Source organism: Manis pentadactyla, chromosome 4, assembly GCF_030020395.1.
Source record: "Manis pentadactyla isolate mManPen7 chromosome 4, mManPen7.hap1, whole genome shotgun sequence".
In the NCBI taxonomy this organism is placed as follows: domain Eukaryota; kingdom Metazoa; phylum Chordata; class Mammalia; order Pholidota; family Manidae; genus Manis; species Manis pentadactyla.
In genome coordinates, this window is record NC_080022.1 from 96,343,662 (window position 1) to 96,358,315 (window position 14,654).

The following is a 14,654-nucleotide window of genomic DNA, read 5'->3' on the forward strand; positions in this document are numbered from 1 at the left end:
ATTTACTTTTGTGTAAGGGGTTAGACAATGATCCAGTTTTAGTCTCTTACATGTTGCTGTCCAGTTTTGCCAACACCAGCTGTTGAAGAGTCTGTCATTTCCCCATTGTATATCAATGGCTCCTTTATCATATATTAATTGACTGTATATGTTTGGGTTAATAGCTAGCCTCTCTATTCTGTTCCACTGGTCTGTGGGTCTGCTCTTGTGCCAGTACCAAATTGTCTTAATTACTTTGGCTTTGTAGTAGAGCTCGAAATTGGGAAGCGAAATCCCCCTTGCTTTATTCTTCCTTCTCAGGATTGCTTTGGCTATTCGGAGTCTTTTGTGGTTCCATATGAATTTTAAAACTATTTGTTCCAGTTCATTGAAGAATTCTGTTGGTGTTTTGATAAGGATTGCATTGAATCTGTAGATTGCTTTAGGCTGGATGGACATTTTGACGATATTAATTCTTCCTAGGCAAGAGGATGGGATGAGTTTCCATTTGTTAGTGTCCTCTTTAATTTTTCCTGAGTGTCTTGTAGTTTTCAGGGTATAGGTCTTTCACTTCATTGGTTAGGTTTATTCCTAGGTATTTTATTCTTTTTGATGCAATTGTGAATGGAAATGTTTTCCTGATTTCTCTTTCTGCTAGCTCATCATTAGTATAGGAAAGCAACAGATTTCTCTGTATTAATTTTGTATCCTGCAACTTTGTTGAATTCCGATATTAGTTCTAGTAGTTTTGGAGTGGAGTCTTTAGGGTTTTTTATGTACAATATCATGTCATCTACAAATAGTGACAGTTTGACTTCTTCTTTACCAATCTGAATGCCTTTTATTTCTTTGTTTTGTCTGATTGCTGTGGCTAGGACCTCCAGTACTATGTTGAATAAAAGTGGGGAGAGTGGGGATCCCTTTCTTGTCCCTGATATTAGAGGAAAAGCTTTCAGCTTCTCTCTGTTAAGTATGATGTTGGCTGTGGTTTTGTCATGTATGGCCTTTATTATGTTGAGGTACTTGCCCTCTATGCCCATTTTGTTGAGAGTTTTTATCATGAATGGATGTTGAATTTTGTCAAATGCTTTTTCAGCATCTATGGAGATGATAATGTGGTTTTTGTCCTTTTTGTTGATGTAGTAGATGATGTTGATGGATTTTCAAATATTGTACCATCCTTACATCCCTGAGATGAATCTCACTTGATCATGGTGTATGATCCTCTTGATGTATTTTTGAATTTGGTTTGCTAATGCTTTGTTGAGTATTTTTGTATCTATGTTCATCAGGGATATTGGTCTGTAATTTTCTTTTTTGGTGGGGTCTTTGCCTGGTTTTGGTATGAGAGTGATGCTGGCTTCATAGAATGAGTTTTGAAGTATTCCCTCCTCTTCTATTTTTTTTGAAAACTTTAAGGAGACTGGGTATTATGTCTTTTGTATATGTCTGATAAAATTCATTGCTGAATCCATCTGGCCTGGGGGTTTTGTTCTTAGGTAGTTTTTGGATTACCGATTTAATTTCATTGCTAGTAATTGTTCTGTTTAGATTTTCTGTTTCTTCCTTGGTCAGTGTTGGAAGGTTGTTTTTTTTTGGAAGTTGTCCATTTCTTCTAGGTTTTCCAACTTGTTAGCATATAGATTCTCATAGTATTCTCTAATAATTCTTTGTATTTCTGTGGGGTCCGCTTTATTTATCCTTTCCCATTTCTGATTCTGTTGATGTGTGTCAATTCTCTTTTTCTCTTAATAATGCTGGCTAGAGGCTTATCTATTTTGTGTATTTCGCAAAGCACCAGCTCTTGATTTCATTGATTTTTCTATTGTTTCATTCTTCTCAATTTTATTTATTTCTTCTCTGATCTTTTTTGTGTCCCTCCTTCTGCTGACATTGAGCCTCATTTTTTCTTCTTTTTCCAGTTTCAATAATTGTGACTTTAGACTATTCATTTGGGATTGTTCTTCTTTCTTTAAATAGGCCTGGATTGCTATATTATTTCCTCTTAGAACTGTCTTCGCTGCGACCCATCCCAAAGAAGTTGTGGCTTTGTGCTGTTGTTGTCATTTGTCTCCATATATTGCTTGATCTCTATTTTAATTTGGTCATTGATTATTTAGGAGCATGTTGTTAAGCCTCCATGTGTTTGTGAGCCTTTTTGTTTTCTTTGTGCAATTTATTTCTTGTTTTATACCTTTGTGGTCTGAGAAGTTGGTTGGTAGAATTTCAGTCTTTTTGAATTTACTGAGGCTCTTTTTGTGGCCTAGTATGTGGTATATTCTGGAAAATGTTTCATGTGCACTTGAGAAAAATGTGTATCCTGCTGCTTTTGGGTGTAGAGTTCTGTAGATGTCTGTTACGTCCATCTGTTCTAGTGTGTTGTTCAGTGCCTCTGTGTCCGTACTTATATTCTGTCTGGTGGATCTGTTCTTTGGAGTGAGTGGTGTGTTGAAGTCTCCTAGAATGAATGCATTGCATTCTATTTCCTCCTTTAATTCTGTTGTTATATCTTTCGCATATGTTGGTGTTCCTATATTGGGTGTATATATATTTATAATGGTTATATCCTCTTGTTGGACTGACCCCTTTATCATTATGTAATGTCTTTCTTTATCTCTTGTTACTTTCTTTGTTTTGAAGTCTATTTTGTCTGATACTAGTACTGCAACACATGCTTTTTTCTCCCTATTGTTTGCATGAAATATCTTTTTCCATCCCTTCACTTTCAGTCTGTGTATGTCTTTGGGTTTGATGTGAGTCTCTTGTAAGCAGCATATAGATGGGTCTTGCTTTTTTTTTTATCCATTCTATTACTTTGTGTCTTTTGATTGGTGCATTCAGTCCATTTACATTTAGGGTAATTATTGAAAGATAAGTACTTATTGACATTGCAGGCTTTAGATTTGTAGTTACCAAATGTTCAAGGGTAGCTTCTTTACTATCTTACTGTCTAATTTAACTCACTTATTAAGCTATTATAAACACAGTCTGATGATTCTTTATTCCTCTCCCTTCTTATTCCTCCTCCTCCATTTTTTATGTGTTAGGTGTTTTATTCTATACTCTTTTGTGTTTCCTTTGATTGTTTTTGTGAATAGTTGATTTTATATTTTGCCTTTAGTTACTATTTGGTTGGTCTGCTTTCTATGCTATGATTTTATTTTCCCTGGTGACATCTATTTAGCCTAGGGGTGCTTCCATCTAGAGGAGTTCCTCTAAAATTCCCTGTAGAGGTGGTTTGTGGGAGGCAAATTCCCTCAACTTTTGCTTGTCTGGGAATTGTTTAATCCCTCCATATTTAAATGATAATTATGCTGGATACAGTATTCTTGGTTCAAGGGCCTTCTGTTTCATTGCATTAAATATATCATCCCATTCTCTTCTGTCCTGTAAGTTTTCTGTTGAGAAGTCTGATGATAGCCTGATGTGTTTTCCTTGGTAACTGACCTTTTTTTCTCTTTCTGGCTGCCTTTAATACTTTGTCCTTGTCTTTGATGTTTGCCATTTTAATTATTATATGTCTTGGTGTTGTCCTCTTTGGGTCCCTTGTGTTGGGAGATCTGTGGGCTTCCATGGTCTGAGAAACTATTTCCTCCCCACATTTTGGGAAGTTTTCAGCAATTATTTCTTCAAAGGCATTTTCTATCCTTTTTCTCTCTCTTCTTCTTCTGGTACCCGTATAATGCAAATATTGTTCCATTTAGATTGGTCACACAGTTCTCTTAATATTATTTTATTCCTGGAGATTCTTTTATCTCTGCCTCAGCTTCTCTGTATTCCTGTTTCTGCTTCGTATTTCATTAACGGCCTCTTGCACCTCATCCAGCCTGCTCTTTAGTCCTTCCAGAGATTGTTTTATTTCTGTATTCTCCCTCTTGACTTGATCCCTTAGCTCTTGCATATTTCTCTGCAGGTCCATCAGCATGGTTATGACCTTTATTTTGAATTCTCTTTCAAGAAGATTGCTTATATGTATCTCCCCAGGCCCTCTCTTGGGGGTTGTCTGGGTAATTTTGGACTGGACCAAATTCTTCTGCCTTTTTGTGGTGATAGAGGTAGTCTCAGGCAGGTGGCGCATGTTTCAGCTGGAAGAACCAAGTCCCTTCCTGCTTGCTGGTTGCCTTGCCCTCCTCCACTGCTTGTGTCAGTTACCTGCACACCGGGAGAAGCATCTGGGTTAATTCCCCGAGCCAGCCTGGGTGGGGCAGCCATTGGGGCAGCCCAGAGCCTTGCAGGGAGTGGCACATGTGCCAGTTGTGGTCTCGTGTGAGAACAGCACCCCTTTGCTCCTTGTCCTGGCTTCCTCTGCCTGCGTCGGGTCACTGCATGCCACCAGCGGCCTCTGGGTCTGGCCCGAGTGGCTGCGCTCTGGGAGGAGGCTCTGGGCAGCTGCTGTGGGAGTGGCTGTTCTCTGGATGCTCAGCCCCTGTGGTGGGGGTCATTCTGGCTGGTGGGGAATGAATGGGAGGCTGCTTATTGCTGTGAGGGGCTTCAGGGCTGTGCTGTCTCTCAGGGGGCTGTGGTGTCTGAAGCTCCTCAGAATTCCCAGCCTGCTGGGCTGAGTGTGCCAGAACGATTCCATCCAGCTGTGTGGCCCCTGTCCCTTTAAGACTTTCAAAAAGCACTCGCTTTCCTTTTGTCCCATGGGAAGCAGCTGTGGGGACCCGCTCGCCAATTTTACGTTTCCATTTCCCTAATATCCAGCACACCATGCAATGTCTGTCTGCGCTCCCAGTGTGGATTACTAGGGCTGGTTATTTAGCTGTCCTGCACTTCCACTCCCTCCCCGCTCCGACTCCTTTCCTCCCACCATTGAGCTGGGATGCGGGTAGCACTCGGGTCCCACCACTTCGCGGCTTGTATCTTACCCCCTCATGAGATGCTGAGTTCTCGCAGATGTAGATTTAGCCTGGCTGTTTTATAGTATCCGCTGGTTTCTCTTTTAGAAATAGTTGTATTTTCAAAAATATATATGGTTTTGGTAGGAGATTTCTGCTGCCCTACTCATGCCGCCATCTTGGCTCCTCCCCCCTGTTCATCTACTTTTGATGATAGGTAAAAGTGTAACTGTTATGGGTGGGAGGGGAGGGATAAGGGCGGGGAAAAAGAAAGAGGGCATTACGATTAGCATGTATAGTGCGTGGTTATATGGGGAGGGCTGTGCAACACAGAGAAGACAAGTAGTAATTTTACAGCATCTTACTATGCAGATGGACAGTGACTATAAAGGGGTATGTGGGGGGGACTTGGTGAAGGGGGGTAAACATAATGTTCTTCATGTAATTGTAAATTAACAATACCGAAATTTAAAAAAGTGTAACTGTTTACAATGACTAGCATTGTTAAGTCCTGCATCAACCACCGCTCAGTTCCTTTTCCAGCTTCTTACAGCATGATCAGTCTCTTGTCTTTGTCATGCTTCCTCTGCCACAGGGCCTTTGCACACATGCTGCTACCTTTCCATGAATATTCCTTCATACTCCTCTTGCCCTAGTTAACACTTCATAATTCTTTAGATCTCAATTTGGGGTTGTTTCCTCAGGGAAACCTTCCTTGACCTCCCTGAACAGATGAAATCCCCTATCATAAGTTCTCATTAGCACCAGTCTGTCTTTTTTTTTTTAAGTTTCTTCCCTTGCCCCCCAGCTTTATTAAGGTTTTCATAGCTCCGATCTAAGGTTGTCACAGTTTCAATTCTATAGTTATTTGTGTAATTACTTGATGAATGTCTGCTCTCCCATCAAACTGAATCTCCATAAAGACAAGGTTCATATGCAGTTCTGCTTATCTTGATGTTTTTAGTGACTAGCACAGCGACTGGCATGTAGTAGACACTGAGGGACAGAGAGGTTGAACAACTTGCCTGAGGTCATGCTGTTGGTTCATAAGTGGTAGAACTTGGATTTGCATAAAGCTATCCAACTGTTGAACCTGTACACTTTGTCCTCACTATCCTCCCCACTCCATTGCTTCCAATTTATCCACTGGTCTTAAATTTTTAAACTTAAAAAAAATTGTAGAATATAACATAGATAGAAATGTGTTTTAAACACACATATACAATTTAACAATTTGTAATAAAGCAGGCACCCACGTAAGCACCTCTCGATCAAGAAATAGAACATTACCCAAACTCCAGAAATCCCCCGAATGTCCTTCTAGATCCCAACTCCCCCCAACCCACACCAAGCTGAAGGTAAACATTATACTAAGAATGTGTTTTCTCTTTGTTTTTCTGCATAGCTTCAAGACTGAGCTCTATCACCAAACAAGAGAGATCAGTTTTACCTGTTTTGAACTCTGTGAAAATGAGATCATGTTACATATTTGGATTTTTATGTCTTTCTTCTCTTACTCTACAGTATGTTTATAAAATCCATCCATGTTGTTGCATGTAGCTGGGTCTTTATTTTTCTTAATCACTTTTATGAATTTCATCAAGGTTCAATATACACAGTTACTGTTGTGATCACAGAGTGTATGGAGAGAGGTCATTTAGTCCCTTAGGGTAGCATTTACTATTTTTGGATCACCACAGTTCAGTGTCTTGGCTTTAACTTTACTAGTCTAGAAATTCAATTTTGTCAGTACACCCAGTGTTGATCAGGATCAAGCAAACATTAAAGAAATTCACCAACAACAAGAGTGCCAATTTATTAATTTTTTGAAGAGAAAAATCACTGTCAAACAGAGTAGATGTTCTGCATTGACCAATTAGCATATTCTATAGTTTGGAGAAAAACTTATGTGAGAAGCCAACAATAATCAGAAAGTTGCTTAATGGTGATTTTAGTGGCCTTGACTGCAATGGTATGAAGTCTCCCATCTCCTTGTTTGAACCCATAGGCTGGAGGCCACTGCTCTTTTCTGGACAGCACTAGGGACATAGCGACAAGTTCTCTATCTTACTTCTTCTAAGCTTAATGAGAACCATCCTCTTCCATTAATGCATTCTTTATAAAATAGATCACAATTTACAGAAGAATAGGTATTCACTTTTGCCAATTAGTGCAGCTAGTTGTGGTTTTATGACATGTACATTTCAGCCATTGCATTAAATATAGGTTAGGGCTTGGTTATTTATTATACACTGGTCAATTTGCTGCACATCTTCATGTTTAAAACTCCTTAGATATGCTTTTTCTTTAAGACTTCCCTTTAATGTCGTTGGATTCCATTTAAATAATAAAAATTTAAAAACAGAGATAAGTTTTGTTTCTTGAGGATGAGATGTTTTTGTAGAAAAAGTAAATAGTGTATTTATTAAATACAAAGTAGTTAAAGCATCTTCATTTCAAAAGCATGTGTAAAACTATGAATTGTGTATAAAAAGTGAGACCTTGGTAAATATCAAGTATTGTGCTAAATATGCACATATGAGCTTATAGGATGTCTTTATGTATTTGTACAAAGACTGGATGGGTATACAGAAACATGAACACAGCTTCATGTAGACAGGTTAATTTGATTATGGTGTATCTTCTTCCTTCTAAAAAATATTTTGGAATGAAGAAATTGCAAATAGAAGCACAAATCATAAAAATACCAATTTTACCTATCAAATGGACCTACTTAAAACATTATAGCCCTAATGTTGGTCAAAGTTCAGAAATATGCTGTCATATAATGCTATATATAAGTCTCACACATTGCTATCATAATCTTTTTTGAGGAAAAATTTATATACTATTTCTGATATATTTTTGGTAATATGGATCAAAAGCCTTTAAAATGGACAAATTCTTTGACCGCTCCTAAGAACTCAACTGAAAGAAATAATGAAAGACACTTATATAGATTTTGGCTAGCTATTGTAATATTTTTTAGAATTATTGTTTAGGAAGATTGGAAACAACTTAAATGCCCAATAATATAAAAGAACAGATTAAGTATGTGATTTATGTTACATCCCATACAACAGAATACTCTGCCACCATTAAAAATAATGTAGTAGAACACAAATTGATAAATAAAAAGAGCAAGTTAACAAACCCTGCAGTATTATCCTGTCTTTATTACACACACATAAAGAATTGTAATGTAATATTACAGAAAGAATGATTAACTCTGGATAGTGGGATTATAGGTGACTTTTATCATCTCTTTTTATTTCTCTGTAGTCTAAAGTGTCTCTAATGAATATTCATTACTTTTCTATTTAAAGAATCTATATTTAAGACTTCCCTTTAGTGTCATTGGATTCCATTTAAATAATAAAAATTAAAGAAAAGAGATAAGTTTTGTTTCTTGAGGACAAGATGTTTTTGTAGAAAAAGTAAATAGTGTATTTATTAAATACAAAGATATATTTATTAAATATGAAGGAGTCAATGAGTCCTAACAGAAAGAAGATACTCTGTTCTGAAGGCCAGGTGCTAATGTTGGCTTATAACACACTAAGAATCAGACGGGGTATTTCAGCAACTTCTAGAGACTTAGAAACAAACCAAAGAAGCCCTGGATACATTTTAGTTCAACAAGGAAGCTCTAGATACATCCTAATTCTATATTTATTTATAGTAACAATTCTAACCCACCAGTCATGAACATAGTTCCTCTTGCATAGCAAGTACACAAACACCTGTCAATTTGAAACAACTCATTTATATGATTCAGCCTATCACTTGAACATACTTTTCAGCATTTTCTGACTTTTGGGCATGTTAACATGCAATGTTTCTGCTGCTACCACCAGAATAAATATATCACTTCACCTCTAAAACTAATTTCTCCCGACTCCATCTCTAGCCTCTCACTAGAGACCATCCAGTCCCACATTTTCAGTTATTCACACACGGACATTTAAAAACACATTTCCTGTCATATCCTCACAGTTTACATGTCTAAAGTTGAGCCTCTTGGCTTACTCACCCCAGTTTACCTATTGCCACCCACCTGCTGACTTATCTGACTGCTGGACTGCAACCTAAGCCCTCTAAGTTTGCCTGTCTGGTTGGAGAGAACTGTGTGCACTAAGGGCAGCTTAGGCTTGTCCCCATTCCTCCTAGTGGTACTCTTGTTCACTGGGTTGAGAAGCTCAACCTCCTTATTCCATTCCTTAGTATTTATGCTTTCTCTATCCTGTAGGAAGCTTGGAATAGATAATTATAGATAATAAATACTAGCAGCTGTAAGGTGCTGAGGAATTACCTTGAGAATCTCTGGAAACAGCCTAACTTTGATTTCCCTCTCCCACCTACCACAGAAGAGCCAAGTATGATTTTTTCCACTCCAGAATATAACTTCTGCTTCGTCTCCTACACAACGATGTCGCCCTCCAGAACAAGGATATTGTGGTCTTGTGCTTTCTTTTTTCTTTCTATTCTCTTTTGCGAGTGACCTTTGTTCATGTACTAGTAACTAATTTACTAGAAGAATGTACAACAGATCCAGTCCTGATTTCTAGAGTTTTGTGGCTAGACCTCAGTTCTGTTTTCCTGTCTGGAAAGGAAAGGGGTAGGTAGTATAGTCCACAAATCAAATGAGCCTACTATTGGCTTATCGAGCACACACAGGATCTTGTTTGTCATAAATTCCTACCTATGAGGGCCCACAAGGGATCCTGGCCCCCCTTTCTTTAATCCTTTCAGCAACTGTTCCTGATTTGTCTTCTTGGTGCCTTTAGGGAACTCACGTGCCCTACCTTGGGGTTGGTAGAGAAATACTTTTCGCTTTGACCTGTCTTTACTCCCCCAACCCCAACTACCCCCATGGCTCTGCTTTCTCTTTTATACCCTTTTGCTTCCTGCTCTTGGAGTTTCTCCTTTTCTGGTGAGGTTTACTAGTTCCTCTGTCCTAACTCTTTTCCATTTTGTTATCTTACGGGTGTTGGAACCTAGAGTTCTGGCAGGGAGAGAAGGGGAATGAAAAAGAGGAGGCCATTACAGTAGTTTGACTTCAAGGTAGGATATCTGGGGAGAAACCTTCCACACTTTCCAAATTAACAATTCTAATGACATTTCCTATTTGCTGTTTTGCTGAAAAAAGAGCATCTCCTCTTGTCATCCAGCCAGATGACTCCAGGAGGAGGAATGAAGTAGAAAAAAACCAAAACAAAATTTTGTCCCATTGTTGAAGGTGGCACTCAAAGCAGCTAAAGCCTAAGTTTATACATACACATATAACCTTTATCTGTGACATTTACCAAATTAATTGAGGCATATCTTACAAAAAGGGCTTTGCCTAGAGCACTCTTCCTGGAAAGTATTCCACAAGCAAGCAAGCAAAACAAACAAAAACAGTGTAACAAGGAGTATGTATTAGCCTCAGTGTTCTGGAAATTTCTAGTAGCAAATTTCTAGTAGTGTTCTGAAACTTGACATCTTTTCAGCAACTGTGGAATCAATGGCCACTGAGAATGATCACCCAGAAGGTTCATAAGAGCAGAGAGAGCAGGAAAATTAGTATAACTTGAGTGGAAATATTTTATAGTCTTTCATGTGTCTGTGTTATGTGCTTAGTTAAATTCCCAAACTAGCCCACTTGCATCCATCTTGGTGTAAAAATATACTATATAGTTATCAATTCAGCATCTCTCCTCCTAAATCTAATTCTGAAAATCCACAGGAATTCAAACCATGGTAAGAAAAACCAGGACTTAAGAACGGACCATATAGCATTTTAATAGGCCCCCTGTCTGATCTAACTCTAGAAACAGAAAAATTGGTCATTAGAATAATACATGCTGGCATTTGTGGCCCAGCGAATAAGCAGGCAGTGGCTATCAATTCCATTTGTCTTCCTGTGTGAGAAGAAGCTTAAATTCCTATGCATTGAGTTGTTATGATAATTTAATGATCTTTTTACTGTAGAAAGTATCAATTTAATTTAGATTCTACATTTTTAATAATTCTTTCAGTTATGAACCCCCAACTAACAAATATCTCATGACCCCAACTTTTTCCTCTTCTTGCAGACTCAGTTATCCTAATTTTGAAACCTAATTATGTATTTGGATGACCTGTTGGAACAAATTTCTATTCTCTATTATCTCTTTTATCTCTCTCTCTCTCTGTCATCATACCTTTATTTTAGGCTCTCCTTTTCTCATCCATTTTTTTAAATGACTTAAGTTATAAGTGTCCTTGAGCGAACTCCTACAAATAGACATACATCTTAATTATGAGAAAACACTATATGAAATAAAGCAACTAAGTAATGATAATTAACACTCTCATTCTTTTTTATTTTTTCTTGTTGCCGATCACATAAGAAAAGTTCCTTCTCTATTTCCTTATTTCTCTTTATTAGTTTACCCTGTGGAACAAAACAGACCATAATCACTGCTGGGAAATGCAAAGCAGTATTGGGTATACATGTATGAGAAAGAAAAGGGAAGCCATAGTTTTAAGGAGTGATATTACACCTAATTTTCAGTAACATAAATTTGTACAATCTTGAAAGAACCTGGAAGTCAATTTTTAGAAGCCTCATAACTGTAGGATTTTGGGAAATATTGGAAAGTTAGCTTGGCATTCAACTGGGGAGAATCTTAAGTACCTGGTAAAGAGTTTGGACTTTTTCCTAGTAGCAAAGGGGATTCACTAAAGTTGTTTTGAGCATGAGAGAGACAAAGAAAGCAGTATGTTAATAAGGTTAATTTGGCTTAATAAATATGCTTAATGGATTTGAAAAGGGAAAGATAAAGATGTGTGTAGATCAGTTAAGAAGCAACTCTTAAGAGTTCCAGCTTTAAGGGAAAGGGCCTGAATTAAGGTATCTATAGTGGGCATGGGAAGGAAGATTGATGGAAGATATTGCATGTATTTGCTGACCAAACTAGAAGTGGGAATTGTGAGAAGGGGAAACCTAAAGTAACTCTCAGTTTCTAGAGCACAGTTGCCTGGGATAATGACAGTGGCATTGGCATTAGCAGTCAAGATGATGATGGTTTTAGTTTTAAATATGCTAGTTGCAGGTTGTAATAAGACACCCAAGTGTAAATGTGTAGGATATGGTTGGGAATTCAGGACTAGAACTTAGTAATTGCATCTCAATATAGAAGCATGAGAGCTAACCAATAGGGGTTGGAATTATAATTCAATTTAAGTCAGTTAAATAACAGTCAGTTATTTAAAGTCAGTCTTTAAAAACACTGGTATGACTTCTATAAGAGCATATGATATCTCTGAGCAAATGTATGTAGTAAGAGAAGAGTAGATTGTTGAGAACTTTGGGACCTCAGATAATTCACAATTAGAAGATAGAAACAGAGAGACAGAAAGAAAAGAGTGAGAAATAGGAAAGAGAAGTCAGTGAAAAAAGAGGACAACCAATATAATTAGACCAATAAGGGCTAGGGAAAGAGGAAATTTTAAGAAGAAAGTTAAAGAGAATGAAGACTGAGTAGATGCTGAGGTATCTGACCCATAGCAAGTAGTTACTGATCTTCATGTGATCAGTTAAGCAGTGAGCAAATAATGAAAATTATTTTATATAGTTCAAGTAAAAAACTTTTGACTATTGCAGATGTTTTTCCCTTATCTTTCTCAAACTGAGTAATGGTTCACAAAGGTCAGATCTATTAAATGTGGTTTGTTTGATTGATAAGGGAGTTAAAATTTGGGACAAGGTTGATTCATAAGAATGAACTAAAGAGGAACTATCATTTCCTCTGACCTGAAATTTTGGTCTGTAGTGTAATATTGAGAAATGGTAATAATTTCAAGGAGTTACTTTGCTGTCTTGAGAGATTTTGTTAAACAAGGGTTCAAATATTACTCTAACTTAGCCTGGGTCAGATCATATTCTACCAACAGAATATACTATTTAAAGATTATTGTTTGGTTGAGGGGTAGGCTTAAAGTCTGGATCCTATTAAAAAAATTTCTGCTTTTGGGACTGAAATCTGAAATGTTGCTAGGTTTAGGGAGATTTTATTTAGCTGAAGCTCCATTGCTACTTAAAATAGCCCAGTAGTAGCTGGAAAGAAAGTAGACTTTTAGTATCTGACCCTTTGCGTGGAGCATAGTTTGTTTTCAGAAGGTATTGGCTTATAAAATATTCATCAGTTTCACCTCTAAGTTTTAGCTATTTGTGGCTCAGTGGCAGCAAGTGTGATCTTTTCACTTCTCCAAATGTCGCTGAACTCTGCTGTTTTTACGCCCTAGGGCTCTGGCCTGAATGGAATCAGCCCTAGAAGATGCTAACAGGGCGGAAGTGGAATGTTTGGGTAATGGAGAAGGAAAGCTCTCTGGAGATAGCTTTTTTCCTCTTCTATCTAGGAAGATTTAATTATTGGAATTTTATTACAGAAGCTGAAAAGACAATCCACCAAGTACAAGGCAGACAAAACCTATCCTGCAACTGTGGCTGAGAGGCCCAAGAATATCAAGAAAAATAGATATAAGGATATCTTGCCCTGTAAGTTTCATTTCTCCCTATAAGCTTGTACTTCCCCCAAATTCAATTATTCCTATTTGTTTTTATTCATTTCTTGCTGTTCCTAATACTGGAACATGGCTTTGACAAATTAGTTTGTACTGTTTATGACTACAAAAGAATATTTATTCATTCACTCATTCATCACTTAGGAACATCCACTCTTTCCAGTATTAGTCGCTGACTTGCAGGAACCCTCTGACTAAGGCCTCTTAATTATACTATGTCTCTCTTTTGTGTTATAGATGATCATAGCCGAGTAGAGCTGTCCCTGATAATCTCGGACGAGGAGTCCAATTACATCAATGCCAACTTCATTAAGGTACATTCTGAATCCTGTATTTCTCTAGGCACCTAAAAAGCAGGGGGTGGCAATCCTAGACAATATTTCTCTAGGTACCTAAGAAAAGTTGGGGGGGATACTAGACAAGAAGAAGAGGGTATTATTTGTAGCCACCCCGTGTTAAGTTCCATTGCCCCGTAGGGAGTTTATGGACCCAAGGCTTATATTGCCACCCAAGGACCTCTGCCTATGACTCTCCTGGACTTCTGGAGGATGATTTGGGAATATAGTGTCCTGGTAAGTGTACAGTTGCTTTTGCTATTCTATTCTCTAGTTTTTAGGGAAGGAGAGGGTAGAGTGTCGGGATATTTGATTGATGTTTCCTATGTACTAAAATCAGTGCTTTTTTTTTGGTCAGTTGCTAGAATTTCATTATTCAGGCACCTTTTAGTCAAAAATCACAATATCACTCTTGTTCAAGGAAATGAAAGTTCTCATCTTGACAGGTTCATTTGTTAACAAGAACTTATTGATTTGAATAGAGAAAAGGGAAGTGAGGGCAGAAAGAAGGGTGGGAGCAATATTTTATAATTTCTCGGGATTTCTTTTTTGGTTAACAAACACAACCAAACAGAAAAAAGAATAATTAACACTTTCTGACCCTGGAACTCCCGTATTAACTGCTTCTCTCTAACAATATCAATCTTTAAATTTCTGTCTTTCATTCCCCCAGATCATTGTTATGGCATGCATGGAGTTTGAAATGGGGAAGGTGAGTCACTCTCTAGTATACCTAAAGGAAAAGGAAAGAAGTAAAAGAAGGGGGGATATTGGTAGTGGAGCTCTCCTTATGTGTACCTCGGTAAAAATTACGCTCACCTTCCTAGTTTTCAGTTTGAGAATGCCAAATGACTCCCAAGACTTTTTTATTCCTGAGAACCCCTTTTGTCCATTTTCCCAGTCGACTATGTCTTATAGTAAAGATAAGGTATGCTTTTTCAAGTACCAAGTC

At 37.7% G+C, this 14,654-nt stretch overlaps 1 protein-coding gene across 1 annotated transcript in view; it reads left to right on the forward strand.

The window, feature by feature from the left end:
* Positions 1 to 14,654, forward strand: part of PTPN22 (protein tyrosine phosphatase non-receptor type 22) — a 65,263-nt gene that overhangs the window by 11,154 nt on the left and 39,455 nt on the right. The window contains exons 2-5 of the mRNA XM_036923398.2: positions 13,233 to 13,341; positions 13,605 to 13,681; positions 13,844 to 13,939; positions 14,376 to 14,414. Of these exons, the coding sequence (XP_036779293.2) occupies positions 13,233 to 13,341; positions 13,605 to 13,681; positions 13,844 to 13,939; positions 14,376 to 14,414 (321 nt within the window). The remainder of the gene's footprint in view (positions 1 to 13,232; positions 13,342 to 13,604; positions 13,682 to 13,843; positions 13,940 to 14,375; positions 14,415 to 14,654) is intronic.